This window comes from Lampetra planeri, chromosome 2 (assembly GCF_965212315.1).
Source record: "Lampetra planeri chromosome 2, kcLamPlan1.2.h2, whole genome shotgun sequence".
Lineage (NCBI taxonomy): Eukaryota > Metazoa > Chordata > Hyperoartia > Petromyzontiformes > Petromyzontidae > Lampetra > Lampetra planeri.
Window position 1 is genome coordinate 19960077 of NC_136108.1, and position 27483 is coordinate 19987559.

The 27483-nt window shown below is 41.8% G+C and overlaps 1 protein-coding gene across 2 annotated transcripts in view; it reads left to right on the forward strand.

The window, feature by feature from the left end:
• Positions 1-27483, forward strand: part of LOC144729515 (neuropilin-2-like) — a 143699-nt gene that overhangs the window by 65353 nt on the left and 50863 nt on the right. For both annotated transcript variants that reach the window (XM_078609849.1, XM_078609846.1), the window contains exons 6-9: positions 5610-5779; positions 7845-8000; positions 9010-9154; positions 13679-14025. In XM_078609849.1, the coding sequence (XP_078465975.1) occupies positions 5610-5779; positions 7845-8000; positions 9010-9154; positions 13679-14025 (818 nt within the window). The remainder of the gene's footprint in view (positions 1-5609; positions 5780-7844; positions 8001-9009; positions 9155-13678; positions 14026-27483) is intronic.

A 27483-nucleotide genomic window follows, 5' to 3' on the forward strand; every position in this document is an offset into this window, starting at 1 on the left:
GCGAGAAAGCAAGTACAGTTTAATTTATAACAACATCATTAACTTTAATTTTAATTCATTGTTTTATTGTATGATTTATGTTATGTTAATTCTGCAAAATTGTAAATGCATAAATACTGTATATATTTTAGATCAAAGTACCGACAGTGCTTGCTTTGTTTTTGTTTACTCATCATCACTGCATCTTTATTCGTATTCAATACACTAACATGTGCATATGTTGCTTCTACCTGATTATACAAAGGGTGTATGCAAAGTGTAACGATGTAGATTTTAAGCTTTCGTGACTGCAAGGATTAATATTCTTAGGTTTTTTCGGTAAAGTCACGTAAGAAAAAAATTAAAATTAATAAAAGTAAAATAAAAATAAAATAAAAATCACGACGTTTCGGAGGCAACACAAGCCTCCGTCTTCAGGTGGAACCGTCACAGCACGATAGCTGTATCAAGTAAGAGAAATTTCAAGAAAACAGTCCTTGTATATATACTGGTTGAGGGTGGGAGGAGCCAAGGTAGGCCCTGAATATTCTTATTGTGAGGTTCGGTGCCGCTGAAGCACGCTGTTAGGAATGAGCCTTTGTTGTGTAGACTGGTTTAAAAGAGTTGTTAAGGTGAGGCTGATGTGAAGGTGCGTGTAAATGGGACTGAGCTTTTTGTTATGTAGAGGTGGTGAGGCTGAAACCGCTGCCAGGAATGAGTCTTTGTTGTGTAGACTGGTTGAACTGGGAGGTTCTAAGAGTTGTTAAGGTGTGGCTGATGTAAAGGTGCGGCTGCTGTGAATGGGACTGAGCCTTTGTTATGTAGATGAAACAGCACTTTTGTTACGTTGCTGGGATTAATTCTAGATTTGCCAAATATGTGTGGTAAAACTTAAAGTAGGAAAACCAGTGTGTGAAAAAGAAGAAGAAACTATACGGTAACTGAAGAATAGTGCCTGTCAAATAAGATGGTCCAAAAATGTGTAGTTAAATCTTTTTTGCATGGTTAATAACATCTTTCCAACGATTACTAAGTTTGTACCCATCATCACGGTGGAAATTATGTCTGTGTTTGTATATTTGGATGGCTTCATGTACAAACCTTTGATGGTAGCCAGGAGGTTTGCAGAGCACTTTGGTCTCGGAAAAGCAATGATCGGCAACGGCGGAAGAATCAGTTTTACCTTGTTTCAGATCTGACTTGTGCTCGCGGACACGCTCAGAGATATGACGTTTCGTTTCTCCAATGTAGCAATCACCACAACTGCAACTTAGTTTGTGGACTCCAGGGTATTTTAAGTCAGTTTATTTTATTTTTATTTTACTTTTATTAATTTTAATTTTAATGTTTTACCTACGTGACTTTACCGAAAGAAACCTAAGAATATGTAACGATGTAGACAATATAGGTTGTTCGTATCTATCCCAGGTGTACAAACCTAATATATTCCCGCAGTTAAATTGTTTCTTTAAATAGGAAAATGGCGGCCATTTTTAGAAATCTATTTTTTATTGCGCAGATCGTCATCTCGAGACCTTAATGGTGTAATCATGAACTAACAACAACAACAACGTTGATAATTGGTTTTTTACCCTTCTATCTGGCAACAAAACTGACACCCGTTGTTAGATCATTATTACTTTACATTATTACTTGGCCGAAGTCCAAGTCCCATGATGCGTGCATACCGCATGCAGCGCTTGGCTAGCGGGTCACTCAGTTTTGTTTTCCTTCAGACTCGGGCGGCGCTAGAAACCTATTAAGGCTGGCATCAGCAGGGCTCCCTCAAAGGGAATCAGATGGGGTGGCTGCAGATAATCCTGTGGGGTGTGACCATACACGGCTTGGTGTTTGGGAGGCTTCCAAGGAAAGTTTCGTCTATATACAAATGTTTTTTTGGGTTAGATCGCGTAAGTGTAAATGTGTTCATTTTCTTGGTTCTTTCGGTAAAGTCACGTAGAAGGGAAATAATAAAATAATAAAATTTTAATATAATAAAATCATTCTCACGACGCTTCGGCCACACCGCAAGCAGCCGTCCTCAGGTGAAGAATGAAACACCACCAAGCTTGGAGCGTATATTTAAGCTGGGTTGGAGGGTGGAAGAAGAGCTTAAAGTTTTATGGAATCCCACCCCTTAGTGGCGGTTAAATTTCGATTTAAAGCTTTCGTGACTGCAGGGATTCATCTTCTTGGTTCTTTCGGTAAAGTCACGTAGAAGGGAAGTAATAAAAAAAAACTGTAACCGCCACTACTTGGTGGGATTCCATAAAACTTTAAGCTCTTCTTCCCCCCTCCAACCCAGCTTAAATATACGCTCCAAGCTTAGTGGTGTTTCATTCTTCACCTGAGGACAGCTGCTTGCGTTGTGGCCAAAACGTCGTGAGAATTATTTTATTATGTTTTATTTTATTATTTCCCTTCTACGTGACTTTACCGAAAGAACCAAGAAGATGAATCCCTGCAGTCACGAAAGCTTTAAATCGAAATGTAAATGTGTTGTTAACCCACCACTAGCCGACACAGCCAACCAGTAAGGCCTGTCACGTGAACAAAACGTGCCAATAAGTTACTACTTCAGCCCACCGGTGTGTTAGAGAGTAAATCCACATCATAATCCACGGAGATTTTGCCAGAATTATGGCAAAATTGCCCGATGATGCCGGATGTAATTACCAGCGATACGTCACGGTATTCAAATTGTAAACACACCGGTAGGCTGAAATAGTAAGTAATTGGAACGTTTATTTTTTACATGACAAACCTTACTGGTTGGCTGTGTCGGGTAATTGCGGGTTGACAACACACACCGATACTTACGCGATTATAACCCAAAAACCTGTATTATGAATAATATTTGTCGCGAAAGCCTCTGTGTCAAACTGAACGTTTTGTCGTCGGTGCTCTCGAACGTTTACGCGATTGGCCCCAGAGGATCTCTCTTCCAATGATACATTGCACAATATAATCAACAACGTCGTCGTCGTCGTCGTGGAGAACATCAAAGTAACAAAGTGGTTAAGCGGGAAAACACGTCACATTCGCATATATATATCTCTCTGGCATGAAGTGGTGTTTTTGTTTTGCTTACACAACCGTCAGCCCCCACGGCCTTCTGGGAGTGCATAGCTTCAGCAGCATTGATTCCAAGGTAGCAAATATACATATCACCAAATATAATTTCCAGCAATGAAAACAAAGTAGCCTTCATCATACTCGCACGTGGTATTTTGGGAGTTTTTTTTTATTATTATCAAAAACTAAAATAAATACGAGTACCAACACTGGCTGCTACAGAATACTGCAGCAGCCAGATAGCAAAGCTTTAAAAATGTTTAGCCGCTGTGCTTTTTATGACCTTTATATGTTCACGAGGAATATGAAATACATATTAAAATGTATATTTAATTGGTGCTTTAACCTTTGTGGGAGAGAGTAGAGTTGTGACATTTCTATTTGAGATTTGTAATATAGATGGCAGAAAACCTCAGGACTACCTTTAATGAGATCTACGGTTGGTCCAAAAGAGCAGAAGTAGTGCTGAGATTTTTATATTAAAGTCACTGACAATATTGAAAGCCAGCATTTTCTAGGGACATTCTGCTAGACGTTGCTGCATACAGAATTGCTATTTTTTGTGTTTTAATAATGTACATTCAATCGTAAATCCGTTGTGGTTTTATATAAGAGAGGTATTAAAGCGGCCTAATCGTTCTGACGTATCAGCCTAGATTGCGTAGATTAAATGTTGGCCAAAATATCTTCAAGTTCGGCAGTTTGAATATATGACATACCCGGTCAAAGTGTAAATGTGCATGGAAATTAATGCGCTATTCAGTATTTATGAAGCAGTGGTGCAGTGGTAAACCCACTGCTTTTAGCCCAGTGACCTGAGTTTGATTCCCAGTCAGGGCTAACATCGGTGGTGAATAATTGATGAACACCTTCCGCTTCTACCAGTACTGACCAAGGTGGTGAAGTATCTCAACACCCCCTGCTGCCCAATGAATGCCAATTGTACGTGGGGCACCTCACTCACCAGTGGGCTTGCAAAAGCCTCGAATGTTATATATATGTTTGAATTTATGTATGCAAATAATGATCATGTCACGTCATATACTTTCCTGTGCAAATGGTTTGCATGCAAGGCTCCCTCCCTTTGTAGGTCACCCCACTGTCACTCACCCAACAGTTACATTGCAGCACGAGAAGCAACCCCACCGTAGGACTGGAATGCCGTATGCAGTAGAACCCCGCTTAACGACGGTAATTGGTTCCACGGAACCTGTCGTTAAGTGATTTGATCGTTAAGCGAGCATGGGAAACACACGTCAAAGGCTTCATTCGTTCGGATAGCACCGAAAGTTACCCTTTTTCACCCAAAAAACGTACTTTGTAATATTTAAATAATGGATTTAATACATAAAGATAATAACAACTTTATAAACACATATCATTAAAATAAACATGGTTAATCAATGTCAATTAATATTTACTGCACCTACAACAGCCCGTCGTTAACAGGGGAATGGTCTGTAAGTGAACACATTGGGCTCTATGGAGGCACTACACCATTATCCACGACACTATACACTACACTACTTTACACTACACTATACACTACACTAATATACACTACACTATACACTACACTATACACTACACTACTATACACTACACTATACACTACTATACACGACACTATACACTACATATTGGGCTCTATGGAGGCCCGTCGTTAAGTGATTAGTCGTTAACAGTGGTGTTCGTTGGGGGTTCTACTCTACACTACTATACACGACACTATACACTACACTACTATACACTACACTACTATACACTACACTATACAATACACATTGTGCTCTATGGAGGCCCGTCGTTAAGCGATTAGTCGTTAACAGGGGTGGTCATTAAGAAGGGTTATACTCTACACTACTAAACACTACACTATACTATATACTACACTATACACCACTAAACACTACACTACTATACACTACACTATACACTACATATTGGGCTCTATGGAGGCCCGTCGTTAAGCGATTAGTCGTTAACAGGGGTGGTCATTAAGAAGGGTTATACTATACACTACTAAACACTACACTATACTATATACTACACTATACACCACTAAACACTACACTACTATACACTACACTATACACTACATATTGGGCTCTATGGAGGCCCGTCGTTAAGTAATTAGTCGTTACCAGGGGTGGTCGTTAGGAGGGGTTGTACTTTATTGACTGTTTTGTTCATTCGATATTTACTGCATGTGCTGAACAACTCGGGGTCACTGGATCTACACAACTGAGATATTATTGTGTACCAACAGAAGTTGCCTCACATTGCTATTGTAGCCGTGCAATTATTCATTACGGTTGAATTATTACGAACAACAATTTATCTCTTTAATATTTTAAGCATTTGCAAGGCCAAATGCGTTGGTGCTTGCCATCATTGTGACGAGTGTAAAACGAATGTTTTTTTTATTCATTCGTAACTCCCCTATCTACCTGTCAATTCAGTCATCTGCGTTTCGTGTGGGCACTGTCGCGTTGGTTTGCGTACGCCACGGTGCATTCGAGTCACACTTATTTCCCGTGACCACGTGCATCTAGCGGTGAAGTGCAACCAGCCACTGGGAATGGAGTCTCTGGAAATACGAGATGAGCAGATCACAGCTTCCTCAATGTACCCCAACAAAGAGTGGCAGCCCAAACAGGCTCGGCTCAACAACCCCATCCACGCATGGACGCCGGCAGCAGACTCCAACAAGGAGTGGATACAGGTTTGGTGTTACGCGTCTGCAGAGCACACACCGCACTCTGCCTGCAGTAACAAAACAAAACAGTCACTTGGTATTGATTTAAAGCTTTCGTGACTGCAGGCATTCATCTTCTTGGTTCTTTCGGTAAAGTCACGTAGAAGGGAAATAATAAAATAATAGAAATAAAACATAATAAAACAATTCTCACGACGTTTCGGCCACAACGTAAGCAGCCGTCCTCAGGTGAAGAACAGGTCTGTCGGGAAGACAGCGTCTGAATGGTGTCTTCCCGACAGACCTGTTCTTCACCTGAGGACGGCTGCTTGCGTTGTGACCGAAACGTCGTGAGAATTGTTTTATTATGTTTTATTTTAATTATTTTATTATTTCCCTTCTACGTGACTTTACCGAAAGAACCAAAAAGAAGTCACTTGGTAGTTTCAAACTCCGAACGTGTGGAGGGCAGTGAGAATTCAACGTTCCGTGTGTGGGGGGGGGGGGGTTTAAGTACTTGGAGACCTCGACTCAGACGCACAATAGCCTTCACTTATAGGTCCCCAAACGCCGGGCAGTTTCTCACACCGTGTGTTTGTGTGTCTTTTTACTAGCAAAACACGCTAAAGACGCCCTACATGTCATTCAGGCCATTAGGCTCTTCGCAGAAGCACTCTTAAGGCCATCTTAAGAAAAAAACCTTGACCCCCAGATACTGATTTCAGTGGGGCAGTCAAAACCTTTAAAGCCTTCTCTCTAATGTCCCAAATGCAAGGATTAGTTTCACACACATCACTTACCTAATTCCTCTTTACTCGGCTCCTGGTCACATTCCGAATGGTCAAAAATAAGCTGAAAGTAAAATATCTTCCTCCACTGAACCACAACTATTTTGGAGAAAATGTTCATTTTAAGTACCGTTGGTGGGGAATAATGAAGTAAAAATGTGCACATTTACTGCATTGGAACCCTTAGTATAGACATCGCTTGTGTAAAGCAATGAGTTTAGTTAAGAAAAATAAAGTTGAGGTTCTGTGTAATTTATAAGGCACTGGTAATGAGCTATCACACAGCACAAATTGCCGTAAAATGTGCAGCACTTTTTTCTAACACTTTTTTTCTTTTTTAAATTGTCAGCTTAGTCTAATTTGGCAAACATTTTATTTCATTGTCTTATTAATGCTGTAGTGTGTAAATTCTAGGCAGTAAACGTTATTACCTGGACCACAGCCAAGTTCTCAACAAGGAAGAGACATATGCTTGGGAGAAGATTAGTTTAACTTTGCAAAATAATAAAATACAATGCAGTATATAAACTTTCCAAATGAAACGTATAATGCGAGGAGCATTCCGGAAATTTGAGAAACAGCATTGAAGGCATTAAAAGTACACAAAAATGTATAATTAATTAGCTTTGTCTTCACTTAATTTTGAAACATTCATTTAGAGTATGTGTCTGCTATATATTTCCACGTGATAAGCCACTTCGTTCAGCTATCATTTGTGGCCAGGTCATTTCTGAAAAAGAGCTACAGTATGTAGCTCAGCGGGCCTTACCTGGTGAAATAAAAACAAGAGCTTAGTTTAATTATGCAAATTCCAGCTTTGAAATTAATTATTTAAAAAGGTGCATGCTGAGAGTGGCGAAAGGGGCCTGCTGAAGGGACTTTAGAACCAATTCCATGATAGTTCCAGACAATTCTCAGACTCAGGGTGGACCACTCATCAGAACGATAGTTTTGATTGAACATTACTGGGTGTGAAAAAGAGCTTCATAGCTCATCGGATTCCTCCAGTCTAGATACATATTTTGATTGTTCAGCTCAACTCGATACAACTCTAAAAACACAGTTAAAATATATTGGGAGGAAATATATATATGTAGAAATAAAGTAAAAACAACACGAGTGACATTTAATGCAACAACTTTAAATGCAACGAATGTGATAATGCGCATGTGCTTATAGAGATTACGTTTGTCTGTTTTTTTGTATGAAGACTGCCATGTGCAAAGATAACATTTCATTTTTATCTCATCTATTTAAATTCGTGTTTTCAGCCCAGTGAACTCTCCTCTTCGTTATCTCAATAGGCTGATCTAGGCTACCTGAAAATCCTGAGTGGAATCGCGACACAGGGCGCCATCTCAAAGGACTCCAAGAAGAGCTACTACGTGACATCATACAAGATGGAAGTCAGCAGCAATGGAGACGATTGGATGATGTTGAAAGAGGGAAGGATGCCCAAGGTACGCAAAGTTTCACACTTAACCGAGCCATATTGTAACAAACCGTTTGTTTTGAAATATGCTTGCATGATTAAGTCATCTGTCCTTTCATTAACCATAATAATATTATTAAACTAAAAAACAACTTTTTTTTTTTCAGGTAAGGCCCACCGAGCTATATAGCCCCTTTTCAGAAGCGACCTGGCTATCAAATGATAGCTCAACGAAATGCCTTGTCATCACGTAGAAATTTATAGTGGCTAGATACTCTAAGCGCATGTTTATAAATGTGGAGGGTAAAACCGGAGGACCCGGTTAAAAATCCACGCGACCACGGGGAGAACATGTAAATATCCAAATATACAGGCGTCAGGGTTGGGATCGAACCCACGACCTCCTGTATACCAGGCGAGGGAGTTAACATCTCGCCATTATTTACAGTCTTATGTAAATCCACTGCTCAATGAAGGCATCTCCATGTCATGCCACTTATGGGGAGTTCTGTGCATACGATATTTCACCGCACTCTTCAGTGAGTTTTGGTTAAGGGGTGGTGCAGGCCTATTCCAAATATCAGTCACTACTGACGTTAGCCATGGCCGGGAATCAAACTAAGATATTCAGGTTATTCGCACAATGCTCTAGCCACTGCACCACTGATCCCCCCTGCTTACGTATGCTATGCTTACATATATGATAAAGTATAAGTACATGTATGTGGGATCTTACACATGCACTACCACAACATAATGAATCTAATTCGTATCTCAATTTAAACTATACATTTTTTTTATGTTACTAGGTAAGGCCCACTGGGCTATATAGTTCTTTTCAAAAACAACCTGATGACAAATGATATCTCAACGAAGCGGCTTATCATGTGGAAACTTCTAGCAGCCAAATACTCTAAACGCATGTCACTAAATGTGGAGGGTAAAACCAGAGGACCCAGAGGAAAATCAACGTGACCACGGTGAGAACGTGCAGACTCCAACCAGAGTAACTACACCCAGGGCCTTACCCTCCACAGGTCTTCTCGGCCAACTCGGACGCATCCTCGCTGGTGGAGAACAAATTCCCGGAGCCTGTGCTGACGCGGTTCGTGCGCGTGAGGCCCCGGAGCTGGGAGAATGGCATCGCCCTCCGCTTTGAGCTGTACGGATGTCACATCTCCGGTAAGTTGCCCGCGCTGCATAATCACGGCATGCCCTGCTGCACACCACACATCCTGCCGTACGTACCACGACCGTTCTTTGTGTCGGTCGACTGCTGGCTGATGGGCTTTCCACGCCTTGAGGGCCGTGAGGTATATTTGACCACATGCCACCCGTGCTGGTCAATGAGAGTTGAAGGTTTGGGAGAGTGGAGAACAATGGTGTTTGCTGCGCTGCCCTCTAGTGCCCAGAACACCTGCTGTTACAACTGTTTTCTGTGCATGACATTCACCCATCACGTGGGCTCAAGGCTGATTAACTTATATCTGACTAGATCGAGTGTACTCTGATTGAGTTGAGCGTAGGCAATGCTACATCACGTCACAATGCTGTATTACCTGCCAGCTTGGGAGGAAGGCTGGTGCAGTGGTAACGCTTGTGCCTCACAGAAAGAAGGACCTGGGTTTGATTCTTGACTCGGCCAACTTTCTGAGTGGAGTTTACGCGTTATCCCCCTGTTCTGCATGGGTTTCTCCCATAGCTAATACACATGCAATGCAATTGGTGTTGGCCTAACATCCCCCAACGTAGCAGAACCCACGTGAAAAATAGATATTCAGAATCATGGATTAACGATGATTGAATTATCTCATGACAAGCCTTGACTGACCACTTCCTATAAAAGTAGCATCAACTTACCGCATTCCAATCGCACAGGGCAATTAGTGTGGCCACGCCACAGTTAGCAACAAGGGCAGACTTAACGTTCTCGAGGCTCACGCTCTACCAAATCATGCCACAGCTCGACATCATTCCCGTCTTGCAATTCTCGAACACGCGGCCAAGCCAGAAGGTCTCCACGCTTAAACAAGCTTGCAGTGGAGATCATCTCCATGGTGCTGGTGGCATATCTACATTCCCAGGGCAGGGACAACACAGGCGCTGTGCCCGTGGTGTAGCACCTCCTGGTGCAGGGGACACAACCCCAGATTGCATGCTCATTTTTCGTCATGCCATGGAAATAAAAAGATTTTTTGTGCTGGAAAATGTTTCCATTGTCTGCTAATGACACAAAATGGGCGGTGAATTTTGTGCACGTACTAAAGTGACTTTAACGTGTTTTTTTAAAAGTGGAAAATACCCCATGCAACCTTTTTCTGAATTCCAGCTATAGAGCTGTAAACAAATTGGACCTGAGTTAAAGTACCGTACAATAGAACAAGACAGCGGTACTCTCAATGCACGGCATTGCAAGTGTTGCACATCTGGACGTGAGTGGAGAGAAAAGAAAGCACCATGGGAAAAGACGATGAAATCATTGCTTGTGTGTATTCCGCTGACAGTCTCATCCGTTCAGATAGCGCATGTCCAACCCTTGCTACTTTCATTGGCGACTCTGACACGCCATTTGTCAAGATGCCGCGGAAAAAAAGTCTGCTTAGGTCACATCCCTGTAACCTTTATCTGGCAACTTTTCCATACGAGCGTGTAAATCATGTGCTATATCACTTGAAATGTCTTTGTTGGACCTCCCAGAACGGCTATGACAAGCGCTGTGACCACCGCATTTATAATAAGAAAACAACAGCATGTTTCTTTAAGAAATGTTAATTAAGTTGACTTACAACGAACTCTCGAACAAAAAGACGAATGTTTAAACTCAGTTCGGGAAAAATGTTGGCATCGTCATGTTGGCAATGAAAAAAAATAAACTGGCTCCTGTAGGGAACGCTCACCCACTATTGTTGCATCCAATCCCGAATTAAAAAGTCAGCTTAAAAGGCTTTAAGCAAAGAGCCTGTCATGCAAACCACCACAGAGCTGCCTCGTCAATGCCTGCCTCCACTTGAACCGACCCTCTATTGATGGCTCATGCATCAGTCGGCCATTAGAGAGCATCAATTTTTCAGCAGCTAAAAACATGACCAAATGTTTCGGTTGCACCTCATAGCTTGAAGGACTTCTAATTTGCTGTGCCATCAAAGTGAGAGAAGACGCTATTGCCGGAGCATTGGGCATATGTTATGGAAGTGTTGAATTGCACACGCGTGTGTGTGCGTGTGCATGTACAGAAACTTGCCAAAGAAAACATTGACTCTCGGTTTTTTTTTGTAAGTGAAATTGTTCCTTTAAACACCCACTCCAAGTTGGGGATAAACTCGAAATCTGATTTAAGATGCTGCGTGATTATTTTACAATTTGAGGTTCTTTACTTGCCAATGAGAACTCCAAAAGACCTCAAAAGATATGCGCAGGCCAGAACTGTACTGTAATGCACACAATGGTGAAATATATTTAAGTTGCATGGCACCACAGAAAAACTGAAAGTGCCCTCAATATTACATACAAAGTAATGATGCCACACATGCATCAGACAATACATCTCATGCTATTTCTCGGGCCGAGATGATACGGGTTTCTTTTACTTTTCCCCCACAAAATATTTTCGGCGTCACGTCAGGTGGTGAAGAAATGTCAATTCGGAAACTCTCACAGCTAGCTGTGCACCACCTTGTATCAGATACTAGGCTGATTGGTTGGCACCTGGGGGAAGATTAAGCCGTGCCCTTCGTGAAACTGCATTGAAAATCATCGCTCTGCGCTGACCCAAGATTGGCCGCCTTCTGTGCTGCAAGCGAAGGCTTTGCCAATTTTTACTCCACAGGTCAATCTAGTCCAGATATATTATGTCATGAATTAAGGTTGGCTGAATCCACCTTCGGTTGGTGGTAACCGGTCACGTGGCTCAACGGTCGACGGAGCGGCTTGCAAAACGGAAAGTTGCGAGTTCAAATCCTGGTTGGTGGTTGACTCAACCAATCATCCCACTGGGTATAATAAAATCAGGACCATGATGCCAACAGAGGTTGTCCTATGGATAGACTCGCTCCCCCCCCAACCCGCCCCCGTAAGGCTGTAAACAGGGAACAAGCATTGCCTGAATGCTTATTTGAACAAGAAATCACATTTTAGTTGACTTTTTGGGAGTTGAGGTACAGGTTGCAGCAATCATTTCATAATTACACAAGGATAATGAGAAGGGGGGGGGAGACCAGGCATATTCGTCCTGCATATCTAAGGATATGTCATTTGCATAGTAATCAAAGCGTATATTAGAGCTATATAATATCATCCTGTTTGGTGGCATTCTAGGTACACTGATGACCATATCATTACACTCTCTGATATAACCTTCTGACATTTTAATTATAATAGTTCTGCACGTTAACGCCTGTTATTTTCTGTTTTTCTTTTCATGAACGTGGCTCAGTTTTAATTTATGCTGGGCGTCAATGTTTTTTTTGCAAAGGCAGCATTGTTTTTTTATGTAATGAGCCTCAGGATATGAATGTTATTTTGCATGTTTTATTAAAAATGTACTTCATTAGTGTTCTCCATCTTTCAAGGAATCTGAAACGATCAATACGCAGTGATTTCTTATTCAATAACACCTTCATTTTAGAGCAGATGTAATGAATACAACGTGAACGAAAAGCATTTTTTTTCTTGATGGCCACTTTGAAAACAACTATTTCATAATGAGGTCAGGGAAACGATCATCATTATAATACATTTCTGCACTAATAAGGGGCACGTTCTGTCTTGTGTTACCTACAGCGTGAATGGTAAAGTTAAAGCATGGTCTACACTGTCCTTGTTGCAGGCACGAGGCACCTACATCAGGGTTTTGTAATAAAGCAGCAGTAGCCAGACCAAACATGATATTGTAGTCTTTATTAACCCAGGCCACCTTGAGCAAACAAAATATTAAATAGGACCATATTTATTGGCACGTAATAATATGCATCATATGATTGTAGTCATTGCAGGCATGGGAAGGTGGAATTCCCATCTGTCTCATAGCTGCCAATAGAGATGAGCACTTCCCCATTGCTTGTTGAGCACAGATACACGTTGGGTTTATTCATTTACATTGGACGATAAATTACTGTTATCAACAAATCTAAAATTTTAGTTAAGATTTCTCCATTGATTGTAATGCCTGCATTTTTCCAATCCTTTCTGCAGAACAAAAATATTGTTGTGTATGAATCTATGCAACATTTTCTCACTCTTGTGTATCAGAGAATAGACGTCACAGCTCTCCTATACAAAATTCATAGCCATGGCCAGTAATCAAACTCAGGACGACGGGTTCAAAGCGCAGTGCGTGAACCGCTGCACTTCTGCTACCGCCATGACCCATGTGAGTTATATTAAACAGGACACTGTTACTACACCATGCCGTACCACACACCGAATCAATTAAAAGGACACTTTCGCCAATAAAACTGTGGCCTTAAAACGAAAATGCATAATAGGCAATGTTTTAGGCAATGTACCTTCTTTATAGCACGTACACCTTTAGAGAATGACCATATTGCCTGAAACGTCACCTATAATATATTTTTACTTTTCAGGCCGCAGCGATATTGACGGGAGCGTCGACTTTTTTCTTATTTGTATTTGTGCACCACAGCCATATGACGAAGGAGCAAAACCATATACTCCATGTAAGCGGCAAATGATTAATTGTGCCCACAGACTACCCTTGCTCTGGCATGCTGGGAATGCTCTCCGGGAGGATACAAGACACGCAGCTGCAGTCCTCGTCCCAGCGAGGCCTCAACTGGGCTCCGTCGAGCGCGCGGCTGCTCAGCTCCGCATACGGCTGGGCGCCGATGCCCCCCCACGGGGCGTCCCACCCCGTGGGTGAGTGGCTGCAGGTGGAGCTGGGCGGGCGGCACACCGTCCGCGGCATCATCCTGCAGGGCGCCAAGTCCGGCACCGTTCCGGATAACCGGCTGCACGTGCGCAAGTTCCGCCTGGCCACGAGCCTCGACGGAGAGACCTGGGAAATGATCAGCGAGGACGACTCCGACCTGCCCAAGGTAGACGATGCTCCACTGGTAGGGTGTCACCCCTGGCCAGGATTGTCCTCCTTTTGAGGTGGCAGGGCGATGCGTTCACGTGAAGCTCTGCCCGCCTCCCGTGCTGTGAGATGTTCTTCCCATGACACGTCCTTGTTTTTGGACCTCAGAGGTGTCAACCCTAACCCGATAGGGTTGCTGGAGACTTAATAGAAATTATGCATGTACGTAGAAATCATGTCCATGGTTGTCCAGGGAAAGAGACTGCCATCTGCCACAGGAATATTGAATTCCCACGGCTGTTTCAGGGCCGTTAATGAAGGTGAGTGCGACACCAAATTTATTACATTTTGTTACCTGGGTGGAGTTTTACATGTGGGAAGAAATCACATGCCAAGTGGAAAAACTAAAAATCTGCACGGCCAAGTGAGGAACCTATTCACTGGACTGCTGTTGTTTGGCCACCATGCAGTTTAGCACGTTGAGAGCCTCATGGTTAATTATGAAGTCCGTGTAATCCACCAACACTGCCTTCAAATCACGGGATTTATAAGCGTGAGTCAGTCACATTTAGACTTGGATGCACGAAGGTACAGCCAAAGGGCAATAATGGATAATGCTCAACATTGTACAAGATTAAACTTCAACATGCAAGGGGAAGACTGGGGCTACCACAGTACTGTGACATCTTGACCCTCTTTGTCTTTAAATCACTATCGGTAATATGAACGGTGGAATAATATTTGTTTACACAAGACCCAGTGTCAACCGTGTGGTTGTTTCAGTGAATCAAACAACATTTGCTCATTTTTTTAAATTAAATCGGCTGAGTCATGCGTCTCATTAAATCTTAGTTTTTTTATTTGCACTGCACAACGCTCGGCATCCACCAAAAAGATGCCACTTGAAACTAAAACATAATTAAGCATCATTAGGTTATGGTAACAATTACAAGATAGAGTTTTAAAGGCATAACATTTTCAGCACTTAATAGTTTTTTAGCTCGAAGCAAATGCCCCTGTGGACCTAAACTATTCCACTGATGTAATCTTTGACAGTCTATTATAATATTAAATATGTTTTGTATGCTCATGGTTTGAATATTGGCTCTTCTTCAGTAACAAGGCAACTTGTGTGTGTCTTTTTAATGCATGTAATATTTTACCTCGGTAATGCATTGATATGGAAAATATAATTAGCAAGGGTGTGATTAAATTATGATGCCCCGAGAGTTATTATTACTCTACTTGAAATACATATTTATTTTCTTCAGAAATCATGAGAAAACATGCCATTTCAATAGAAACAGGAATGCTGTTTTTTTTTTACTTTCATCACTTTAAGTTGTATCAATTTGTGGTTTTCCTTTATGGTGGGTGATGTATGCTCAGCAACCACAATGATCTCAAGATTGATGGAAGGAAAACTGTTAAACTATAAAAAAAATATATATATATATTACCAGGTAAGGCTCACTGAGCTATATAGCTCTATGTCAGAAGTGACATGTCCAATAATGAAAGCTCAACGAAGTGGCTTATCATGTGGCCATTTATAGCAGCCAAATACTCAAAACGCATGGGGGCAGAACTTGGGTTTTGTGAAACGTTCCGCAACACAAAACCAAAGCGTTATTATGTCCGCTTTCCTGCTCAGTCCAGGGAAATTATGATATAGTCAGCGAAACTTGGAGTGTCTCTGCTCTGTGTGGAATGGCACGTTGCTGAATCCTGCATGTTTGGAGAAGAGCGGGTTTGGACAGTGGTTGATGCTGGCTCATTGAGATGAAATTGTTCTGGAGTGAGATCAGAGACATGTAGATGTAGACAAGATTGGGCAATCTCCCACAGAGCGAAGGTTTTTATGGAGGGCCTTGGTTGCTGGAGCTGAGAGCAAGTGAAGGGGAGTAGAGAGAGATCAAATGCAAGAGGTGGGCAGACGTGAGACCATGGGGGATGTTGAAGGCAGAAAGGGGATATTCAAGTTGTCCTGCCATTAAATTACAAGCATCCTTTACATGCACTTCTATTCAAAGGGCAACAGCTTCTTGTGTTTTAGGGTTTCTAAATGTGCAAAGCCCTCTGATCTTAACAGTAACAGACTTTGCCTTGCCTCAAGCACCCATCTCCAACACCAGAATTGACCTCTATATTCTGTCAGAGTGGGTCACGTCATTTCTTGCTGTCAGCGCCCGCAAAAAAGAATACATCTGTTGACATCTTTCTCGCAAATTCTCCTGGGTTATTGCAACGTCGCTAGCCAATTCAACAACGTCCTCGAATGTCTCCACATTCTATCTTTATACTGACACCTGTGATGAAAGTGCACCGTGCCTTTTTACTACAAACCGGTGCCCTTTCATTTGTGGACATCCAGCTAAATGCGCCATTGCTCGGCATTCAGCTTCGGCGCAGTTTGTCAGGGAAGCGTTCAACGTTGGACACATCCCGACAGCTCCACGTATCTCACCAGTGTTGAATGAATGTACGCAGGATTTTATCCCAAAACAATTAAAACCAATTTCGAGGGTATGAAAACAATTAGATTGTATCCACCTGTTTTTTTTTATGTGAAAATGTGGAATTTCACCAACAACTGAAGAAAACATGTGGTCAACACACATACCGAATTTTGTTATTTGTTTATTTCAAATTGTTCTTGTGCAAAGGCAAATATATTAGACAGCTTGCTTAAAGAATGCACCCTGGATAGTGATATTTGTAGATTCACATGCTGATACAATTTGTAGATTCACATGCTGATACAACTACTCATGTTACAAAGTCTTGCTACATGGAAGTTGCCGAATACTTTTTTTCTGCAATGCAGCTCGAAAATACTGATTCAGACATACTCCGATGAGTAAAATATTTCTACGGCCTGGATTGTCAAATGTCTTTCCGTAATCGAAACCCGCATTGTACCGTACTCATATTCAGAAAATAGAAGTGCGTCACTCTCGAATGTATATTATGCAGGGCTCCTTCCTATGCTGGCCTTGAACCCCGAGGACAAACAACGCTGACTTTCCACAATTTAGTAATCACTGTGTTCTATTGAGCTGGGAGGATTGATGGCCCCGATGCATGTATACATGCAAATGCATTACCGTACACACACCGAATAAATGAAAATGAATTATCGTCAAACTAAGCGCGTTCCCGGCACATGCCGGTAATCGAGAGATTTGACGATAGGTTCGTGAATCGCAGCCACTTGGCTGCCAGACACCAAGGTGTCTCGACTGGGCACTGCTGCCAGTAGAATTGTGACCCTTCTGTGTGCGGTGGCTAACCGCTATCCCCTCGCGAGTGTCGGTTTTATTTGGGCAATTTGGTTTCCTCCTAGATGTAGCTCTAAATAATATTTGCTATAACATGCAATAGAACCATCGTCAACATGTATATCGTTTAGGCCTTTCGTTGTAAACAGAGGTATCTATAAAAAAAGGAAACTATTTTTTATTATACCAGGTAAGTCCCACTGAGCTGTATAGCTCTTTTTCAGAAGCTACCTGGCCACAAACAATATGTTCAACGAAGGGGCTTATTATGTGGAGATGTATAGTAGCCAAATACTCTAAATGCATGTTTATACATGTGGAGGGAAAAACCAGAGGACCTGGAGAAAAGTCCATGCGACCACGGGGAGAGCATGCAAACTCCGAATATAGAAGCGTCAGTGTTGGGATCAAACCCACGAACGACCTCTTGTATATCCGGCAAGGTAGTTAACATCTCGCCACCACGGCGCTCCAATATTGTAAGCTATATTTTGGAATTCTTGATTTATTCACATACATTATAAATAAGTTATCTAACATACTTGTGAATAATCCATTGACATGATCTAAGCATATTCAGCTCATATTTATATCGTACCATGTTTTTTTTTCATGGCTGTTGTATATTTTAATTATATTCCTTAGTTGCGTTCATTTCTCCCTGTGAGAATAAAAATGGGAGCATATTGCGAGCTGATGAAAGTGTGTGATGTGTGACGTGTAATGTGAAGAAATCACCCGCCGATATTGAAACTGTGGGTGGGAGATGGGAGGCGGCAGAGCAGGGAAACGATAGGGTAGGATTGATAGGCAGGGCCAGTGAGATGTTATGCTTGAAAGCAGTGCCTCTGTGGCTTCTGCGTGCAGTTGTCCCCATTCTTACATCCCTGCCAGCCATTAGTTAAGTTGTTTTGTGTAGTATTTCTATCTCCAGTGACACCATAAAAGTTACTGCAAAAGGAACACTCGGAGTGTGCCTTGGTCCGCGGCACTGATTTGAACTCAAAATGTCAGCAGTGCTGGCTCGATACGCCCCCTTGCCTTTTAGGACTACAATAAAGTTCATTGCTTATCCAGGAAAGCTTCACATAGTGGCTGCTTTTTCAATGTTTGGCCAATACTCAAATTTTGGGCACCGTGTGTGTTCGTGGAAGGAAACCAAAGTATCCAGATAACGTGCGTGTGTAGTGCTTCAATCACAACCGAAAATACTCACCGGACGTTATGGACACAGGCGTGCATGACACGTACAGTCAAGACGTAAAACAAGGCCCTCTGATTTGTACTTAACGGACCTGAAAGGTGATTGGTTAGATGCATGGAATTTAATGTATTATAGTAATAGGTTTTTACCCTTTTTTCTGGCACCAAAACTGACACCTTTATCAAGGGATCATTTGGTGCCAGAGAAAACTGTAAAAACCTATTACTATATCTTGCTACTGGCAAAGGAGGTCTCATAATTTAAGGGATTGTGGAGGAGAAATACAACACGGATAAGAGTGGGGAGCGGAGGATGATTGATAGGGAGGACGGTTGGAATCCGTTCGGAAAAATGGAAGGTGATTGGCTGGAGGGAAAAGCGGGACAAGGAACCTTCGGGAAAGGAGCTTGAGGGATATGTAAAGAGGAAGCGAGGGCGTTCCGGATGCTTGGAGAAAAGGGGATCTTTCCCTTTGAAGACTACTATGTAAGGTGTCACTACACATGTATACGAGGGGATAACATTGAGAAAATGTATTCAAGTAAGTAATGCGCTTTCTGTAATGCCTTTCCGCTTTGCCCAAGAGGTTGGGAGTCTCATGATCATTATAAAATGATTCACCAACCCAACATTTAAAATCCTATAATACAGGCATATGCCAAAATGTCTGGCCTAGCCTCTTGCCATCACCAAGTTACTTGTAATAGTAATTCACAAATGATCAAAACAAACATCAACAAATTAAACCATTGCATGTTAAATGCATGTTTAAACTAAGACCCATCACGCTCAGATGTTTCAGTTGGGCTGTTGTGAAAAATAGGTCTTTTTCATCTATGATCTGCATGCAAAACTAGTTTCAAAATCATTTGAAGTTTGTGACTAAACATCTGGAGATCTTTGTCGGTGCAGTGTATTGCCAATGGCCCAAATGTCAGAATATTTTCTCACATCTTGGCATGCATATACCCTCTATAACACTGCCAGAACGGCACATGGCTTGTTTTGTAAGAAGTTGTTTACACTGTAATGCATCGTTAGGGATATTGTAAAAAATTTAGTCAAAGTGTCTCCATACTCAAACAAGCAGTGAGTCCGTGCAGACCATCAGCCAGTAGTGGAAATTCCACACTTCTATGGCAGAGGCCATTTTCTACATAGGACAACCACTTGGGTAATCCAGAAGACAAAATATCAGCCCCCTGACCTCTGTAGGTGTACTCCATAAACATCGACTGCATGTACATAATGCTGTACTCATAAATCGTGATTATCGTCAATTTTAGATGTGTACAATATTCAAAATAACAATTTTACCATCACCAACATCATATTTCTGTGGTATTTCCCTTTGAATAATCCAGTGGCTAACTTTTCAAATAAATTGTCTTGGTGGAGTTATCAAGCGTTTTAATGGGTAATGTCGGATATAAATGTTTGTAAATGTTCTCCATGGGCAATTACATGAATCTCATATGAACGTATTGCTTTTACAAATAACATTGCGGATGATTGGATTGTGGACAATTGGTTATTTCACACATAGATAAAAGCATATAAAACTAACCCTAAGTGAGTTGAAATTAACGTATAACAATTTTTCAGTCCACTTCTTGGATAAAGGCCACACCATGTCGGGCACGCGGGTATTTTGACCATACTTCAACCGTGCTGATCAGTGTGGGTTTGTGAGGTTGCAGGACCGGCTTAGATATCATTCGCCACTGATGAGAGCCGTGGGCGGTTATCAAATTCAAGTCGCCAGATTCAGAGCAAAACCTCTGCGTCACTTCTCCCTTTAATTTGAGTAAATGAAGAACATATTGCAAAAAAAAAATACACTTATTTACATATAAATTGGGGGAGCGCATTGTGGAATGCAGAAAACGTGATTGCATGCAAGTATCCGTAAGGATGTTCTTAAACAATACACAGTTGTTGGCTGCCAGGTTCAGTATCCACAAATCTCACTATTCCATTATATATGTTCTCGTGTTCAATAACTTGACAGTGCTTTGTTCTGTTTGAGAGTACTTTGGCCTTGGGCACATCATCTAGTTTTAATGAGATTGTATAAATGCACTGTTGGAAACATTGCTCAATTAAAGCTGCCACGTACACGATGCGTTTAATGGATGCATGTTACTGAGCTAGAATTTCCTTTTAGTGCTACTATTACTAACTCAGTGAGGGATACAAACATTATCTGCGTTTGCACTGCTGGACGGAGTGTAAATCTCACAAGAAAGGCAATACGACACAGCACTTTTTGTTAATGTCTTGTTAATTCCAATTTCTGGCATGACTTCAAACGCAATGAGGGCTTAAGCGATGGACGTACATCTGCACTTAAATAACATTTTACGGATATTCAGAAGGTAATGCTATGAAGCTCAACGCTAAGCCATTATGAGAATGAAATACATTTCCTTATTACAATTATAAAATAAATACTCCACTGTTAAGATTGTGTAAGTAAAAGCTATGTGCAGCTTTGTGACCGAAGAAGCACATCATAAATACATCTAGTTGTGACATTGTACACAGAATAGACTGATGAGGCACATACTTGCACAGGCCTTCATATTTTTACTGTGTAATTACTGTAATGTGGAGTAAGTTGTTCCAAAAGCCATTCATTTACACGTGTGTTTGAGAGCACAGAATGAGCATGATCATTATAATGCCACGACATTTTCCTTTTTTTCCTTAGTATTATTAACATTTCTCTTGGCCATGTTTCAAATAATCGTACGTCTTTAACATGATTCTCTGAACTTTTTTTGACTTGTCCTTTACAAGTTTGTAAGGTATGCTTAAACTTGTGGCTGCTGCAAAGGCAATATAAATGGGTAATTGAATTTAGAGGAGTCATTGAGGTCACATAGATGTGGCAGTTATGTTGGGGATGGTTTTCTTGCTATTTCTGAGGCCAAGATTCCGAGCAAAATTGTCAGCTTCAAAAGCAACACCAGCAGTGTTGTGTCAAGGATTCCCATGGTCATTTTTCAGCAGGAAGGGCACTATCGTTTTTTTTTCTCATTGGGAAAACAGTGACTGGTAAACGTTTTAGAGAAAATAAATAATAGTATTTCCACATACGTACACTTACTCTTGATTGATGTACAGCATATGTATAAAAATAGCAGTGTGGAGCATTGCTTGTACTGTATTGCAAGTTATATGATTATTCCTTCAAGAGTATAAACCCTTACCTGCCAGGTTTATCTTAATATATATACGTTCTGCATTATATTACTGTATATGAATATGTCCATGTGAGATTCATTTGCAACAGATTACTGTTCATCAGGTGTCTGAAATGTCACTTGTAACATCTGGCAACTAAAGGCTCTTGGTCTGACTGCACTGGAGAAACTCAGAACGCTGAAAAGTTTCCCTCCTTTATCATTGTGGACTTCTGGTCTGGCAGTCCCCTTGACTGATAGAGAAACACATGTTTTATTATGTATTACGTGGAAAGATAGAATGTTGTCCTTTATTTGTTACATGATACACAACGACGTGATTTCATCACAGATGGTCGTCCGATTCAAGCCCAGGCTTTTGGCTTCGTCAGCTCGCCACTCAATTACAGACGTTAGCCCTGTGAGCTCCACCATCACTTAAGGAGAATTTGTCTGTAATGTTTCTATGCTGTGCACATGATAGCAGCGGTTGAAGGCCATGATGTACAGCAGTGGTGGGGAACGTCCGGCCCGTGGGCCGTATAAGGCCCGCAAAATCATTTGGTCTGGCCCTGCCAAGGCAACCGCACGACTCGAAATTCAATACATCTAGGCGCTTTTTCATAGAAACATGAATTACATTTTGTATGGCCCGCGAATGATGTTATCAATATCCAAATGGCCCTTGGCAGAAAAAAGGTTACCCACCCCTGATGTGCAGGATCGAGGATCAGACTTTTCATTCAACTCTCGCGACCAATATCATTCATAATAGAGATTTTTTGGGGTTAGATTTGTCGTGAACCCGCCACCACCCGACACAGCCAACCAGTAAGGTTTGTCACATAAACAAAACATGGCAATGAGTACATCCAAAACATTTACAATTTGAGTACGACGTTTCCCTGATAATTACATCCAGAATCATCAGGTGATATTTCCAGAACGTTTCCAAGAGTAATTGGGACATTTCAAACATGGGCATAAAGGGTTCTTAGCCCTAGCATCGTGATCCATAGATGCAATTGGTCATTTATCATCACCATGCATAAGTGTTACCAGTGGATTACTCAATAGTTTAATACTCAGAAATCGTGCTCGACTTGAAGTCTACGGCCTTAACGAGAATACAAAAAAACCTTTTCCTCTACTCTCAGATGAGAAGCTTGCAACCTATTATTTACACAAACAATAACCAGTGAGCTAAGAGGGAACTCAGTGGGCTGTTAGCTATAATGGGATCTTCATTGATTATACGGCTGTATCGCTGATGGCTTAGGACCTGTCAGTTACAGAGAAATATTAAACGACGGGTAATATACACATGCATTAACTTCTTGTGTAACCTGGAGATAGCCCATTGAGACAAACGTCTCTTTTTGCTAAGCTAGCCGACACGCCGTATATACGCTATTCTTCAAATGATGGTGATTTAGAGAGGAACTATTGCAGTATAGTAGGAGCATTTAAAAAAAGAAAAACGTAAAAAATAAATTCATAGCTGATATTTACACATCAGCCAGACAATTCCTGCAGGAATCATCTTCGAGTCGTATAATTTCTCCCACGATTTTACTCATGCCATTTAAAAATCTCCATTCAATTGAATGGGATTCGAGCAGGAATTCTGCCATCGATCGTTCCTGCACTGGAATGGATTTCTATTGTGATGCTACTGCAAATGTAGCTTAGCTAAGCATCGGCGATTCCAGCTAGCCATCGTGGCAATTCAGGCAAATCCCAGGCAGCCATAATCGCCATTGAAACGTCGGGCTGATGCCAAGTGCGTTGGAAGTTCATCGATTCCACCCCAATTCACAACCTGTCTGTGTGGAGACTGGCCCCGGGCACGGTCATCACTTGTGCATTGCATAGACTACGTGTACACGTAGCTGACCCGTGCATATGTTAAGGTGTGGCCAAGGCTACATACGCATCAGGCTGCCCCGTGTATATGCGATGCTGTACACTTAGCTAAGCTGTGTGCAGGTACACCCCGGTTTACGTCAGTGAAACGTTACATCGAAACGACGTAAAAATCAAAGCAATTTTTCCACGGGAGCTGAACAAAGACAACAGACGGTACGGTGAAGCTGCGTGTTAATGCGCACATCTTTGTCCTAGATGCGCCCACGACGTGAAATGACATTACTAAACCATGTACTCGATGGTAGTGTACAGCAGTAAACTTTAACACAAATTATACAGGGTGCAAGAAAAATCAGTACACGATCAAATATAAGCACCAAAAATAACTGCACGTAAATAATACGTCGTACTCTACAGTACAGTGCACTTATTAATGCGCGAGACAAAGTATTTCGTGTGCAGGGTATGGTGGTGGCGGTGGAGGCACAGGCCGAGGTGAGCGACGCGAGTGCGTGGAGGTTGAAGGCGACGCAACTCGGGTGGCGGTGTTAATAAAGTGCACGACGTAGTTGCGAAACGACGCAAAGGGGGGGGGGAGACGTACATCGGGGTGTTACGTGAATGAATGATAGGAATTGCATGGGCCCTGTCAGCTTCCACGTGGCCTGATTTCTTGCCGGAATGCCAAAACCCGGCTCAGCCCAGCTCACACAATTCCAACAGTTCCACCATTCCATTAGGAATCGTATTCAATGCGGAGGATTAAACCATGATTGCAGGAATTGTGAGATTTACCTACCGATAATGTTCATGTATATATATATGAAGTAGAGGAATACCTTTACACATTGAAAACAAACTTAATTGTAAGTGATATATACGTATTCAAACAATGCTACATACACTCAACTTTTTATTGTGTTGAGACATTGCATGCCACATGCTCTGTATGATGTCATTAGTATTCATAGACACGGGTCAAAATAACCTCACAAACAAAGAGGTCGGTTTCGTTTGTGGGCAAAAGAGGTTCAGTGCAGCTTCGTCACAAAAAACGTTTCCACAAATACCAGCATGGTGAAGTATGGTCAAATAACGCCCACTGCAAGTATGGCAATGCAGATAACTCCATCGAGCCATGGATTGTCAAATGGGCCGACCGTACGTGTAGATGAACACCCGCCTACTCAAGTTCAATATCATGGTGCAATGAAGATGGGCATTAATAAGGCAGCACACCTGTGCTCTCTGTCACTGTCGATAGACAGTTTAGTGTCGTCAATGTCACATTGGGGTGTTTGGACAGATAAATGCCCGCTTAAGGTTACAATGTCGTCGAGGTCCCGGGTTTGAGTACGAGCCACGAATCTAGAAATGAAAAAAAATTCAAACATAGGGAGTTTTATGGTCTTATCCTGGGCCTCACAAAAAATAATTTGAATAAATCTCGCCTTGCAATTCATTTGGTTTATCTCAGCCATTACGGCTTAATATAAATGCTGACCTCATATAACATGGAAAACTGTGCAGTGCCTGCTGAGAGAACTAATTTCCACAGTAAATCATGACTATTAGAAATGCATTACAATGATTATTTCAATAACACTCTGTATGAGGGAGATATATCATTAAGTTTAATGCAAAGTCAAGCCAAAGTGTCTCCCTGCTCGAGGGAGCAACGCGAGGTTGGCGATGCACATGTCTTGTTGGCAGCCCAGAGACAGTGGTGGAAATTCCACATTCCAGGGTGGGTTCATTCTCTCCATAGAACGGCCACTGTTGACTTCACACAAAGTGGTTCTCGTTTTTTACGGAGACCAGAATGATATCCCAAGTGCTTACTGGGATTTGAACTTGCAAGCTTAAAATTGCGAGTCAAATGCCTGATGGAAGTCACGATTTCTATTTCACTAGCACTTAATTTTATCTGTTTTTTTTTGTTTCCCTTCATGTTTGTGAGATTTCTCCTGGCACTCCAGATTGCTCCCACACACAATTATTCATCTTCAGCAATACCATTATAAAGAAAATGTTTCAGTTCAATTAAGGTTCTCCCGAAATAATAAGAGATCATAATTATAATGATTAGCCATGAACCCGTGTCTATCACATGAAGTAATTTTAACAAAGATAATAGTTCGAGTTGTAGTGTTTCATTATATACAGCGCTGAAGCTGAAGCATACAAAGCAGCGGAACCAAATGCTGCAGCAACCATCAAGGGGCATAGATTGAATACAATTCCCTTTGCACTTTCCACTTTAGTCTGCTTTCCCACTTATTTCGCCCAAAAATAATTGGCCATGACACCTGCTCCATTGTGAGACCCACATATCCCTCTCAGCCCCCTATGTTTGGCAACATCTCGCCACCCAGACGAAAGCCAATTATTATGCACCAGTGCGATTCAAACTTTAATGTGCAATTTTAGTTACAGATGATTTGTAGAATCAAGTGACATGAATGAAATGTACCTCATTTTTTGTTAAAGACAATCTACCTGTATGCATTTGCCCCGCCAGTGTTGTAACGCCTTAATGCCAGAAGCACATAACTCTTTAAGACATGTTCAAAGCCATTTCAATTTCATACTCTTTGGTTCTTTCGGTAAAGTCACGTCGATGAATAAAAATAATAATAATAAAAAACTAATTTAAATCACGACGTTTCGGAGGCAACACAAGCTTCCGTCATCAGGTGGAACAGCCACAGCAAAATTACTGTAGTGAATTTCAGTTTGCCAACTCTCATATCCTTACCGCATGATGAAGCACCAGTCAAACATACTTCTGCTTGAGACACGTTTCACTGCATTATACAGCTCACCTCATTTAAGTTCTACTTGGTTTTTTATTTCCTAAACCAGGTACCTCATTAAACTATTTAACATTTTTTTTTATTTTACCAGGTCTGGCCCCTTGAGCTATACAGCTATTTTTCAAAAGGGACCTGGTCACAAATAATAGCTCAACAAAGTGGCTTATTACATGTAAATATATAGCAGCCACACACTCGAAACGCATGTTTCTAAATGTGGAGGGAAAAACCAGAGGGCACGGAGAAAAATCGAACGCGACCACGAGGAGAACACGCAAAGTCCAAATATACAGCAGGCGTCAGGGTCGAGATCGAACCCACAATCTCCTGTATACCAGGCGAGGGGGGTAACACCTCACCAACGTGGTGCCCCTAGGCACACACTGCAGTCCCATAGCACGTGACACAGTCCGCCACCATATTTAAAATACACAGAATTATTTTCCTATTTGTGATGTCACTTTACGCACGAGTTGCCAGCAGGTTATAAATCCCGCTTGCGTGATATTGCCTCTGCTACACATACTTCAGCGGTATTGCATGTACTATTTTCTAGAACAACAAGTACAGGTTAACCTGAACATAAATCATAGATCATTTACGGACCTTTGTCAATCAATTAATGGATGAGGGCCTTCCCACACAGTGTCAGACATGGGGTTGTTTCACATATACTTCACCATGGTGGTCCTTGCGGGATTGTGAAGGGGGTGCCCAGGATGGGCTAGGATATCCATCACCACTAATCTTATAAGTGGCCAGGAGTTGAACTCAGGTCGCTGGCTTTACAGCACAGTGCGTTAATCACTGCACCACCATTTTACCGCAGAGCATGGAGCGAGTCTTGTTACACTGAACACGAACGTGGGAGTAACATTGGTCGGAGACAAATACTGTATATAGCAAACGAATCATATTGGTGTATGGTTGCGCCAAGAGACTCCCGTAGTAAGGAACACCTGTAGCGGTTCTGTCTTGCTTAGCCTGGGCTCATTCCTAAATGTGACATGAAGCTCTGATGTAGGGCTGCCAAAAGGTTTCTGGGGGTTCAGGGCTGGAGGGCCGGGGCATAAAGAGCCGTATGGGGCCATCTTAATCATTTGCGAGAGATACAAAAAA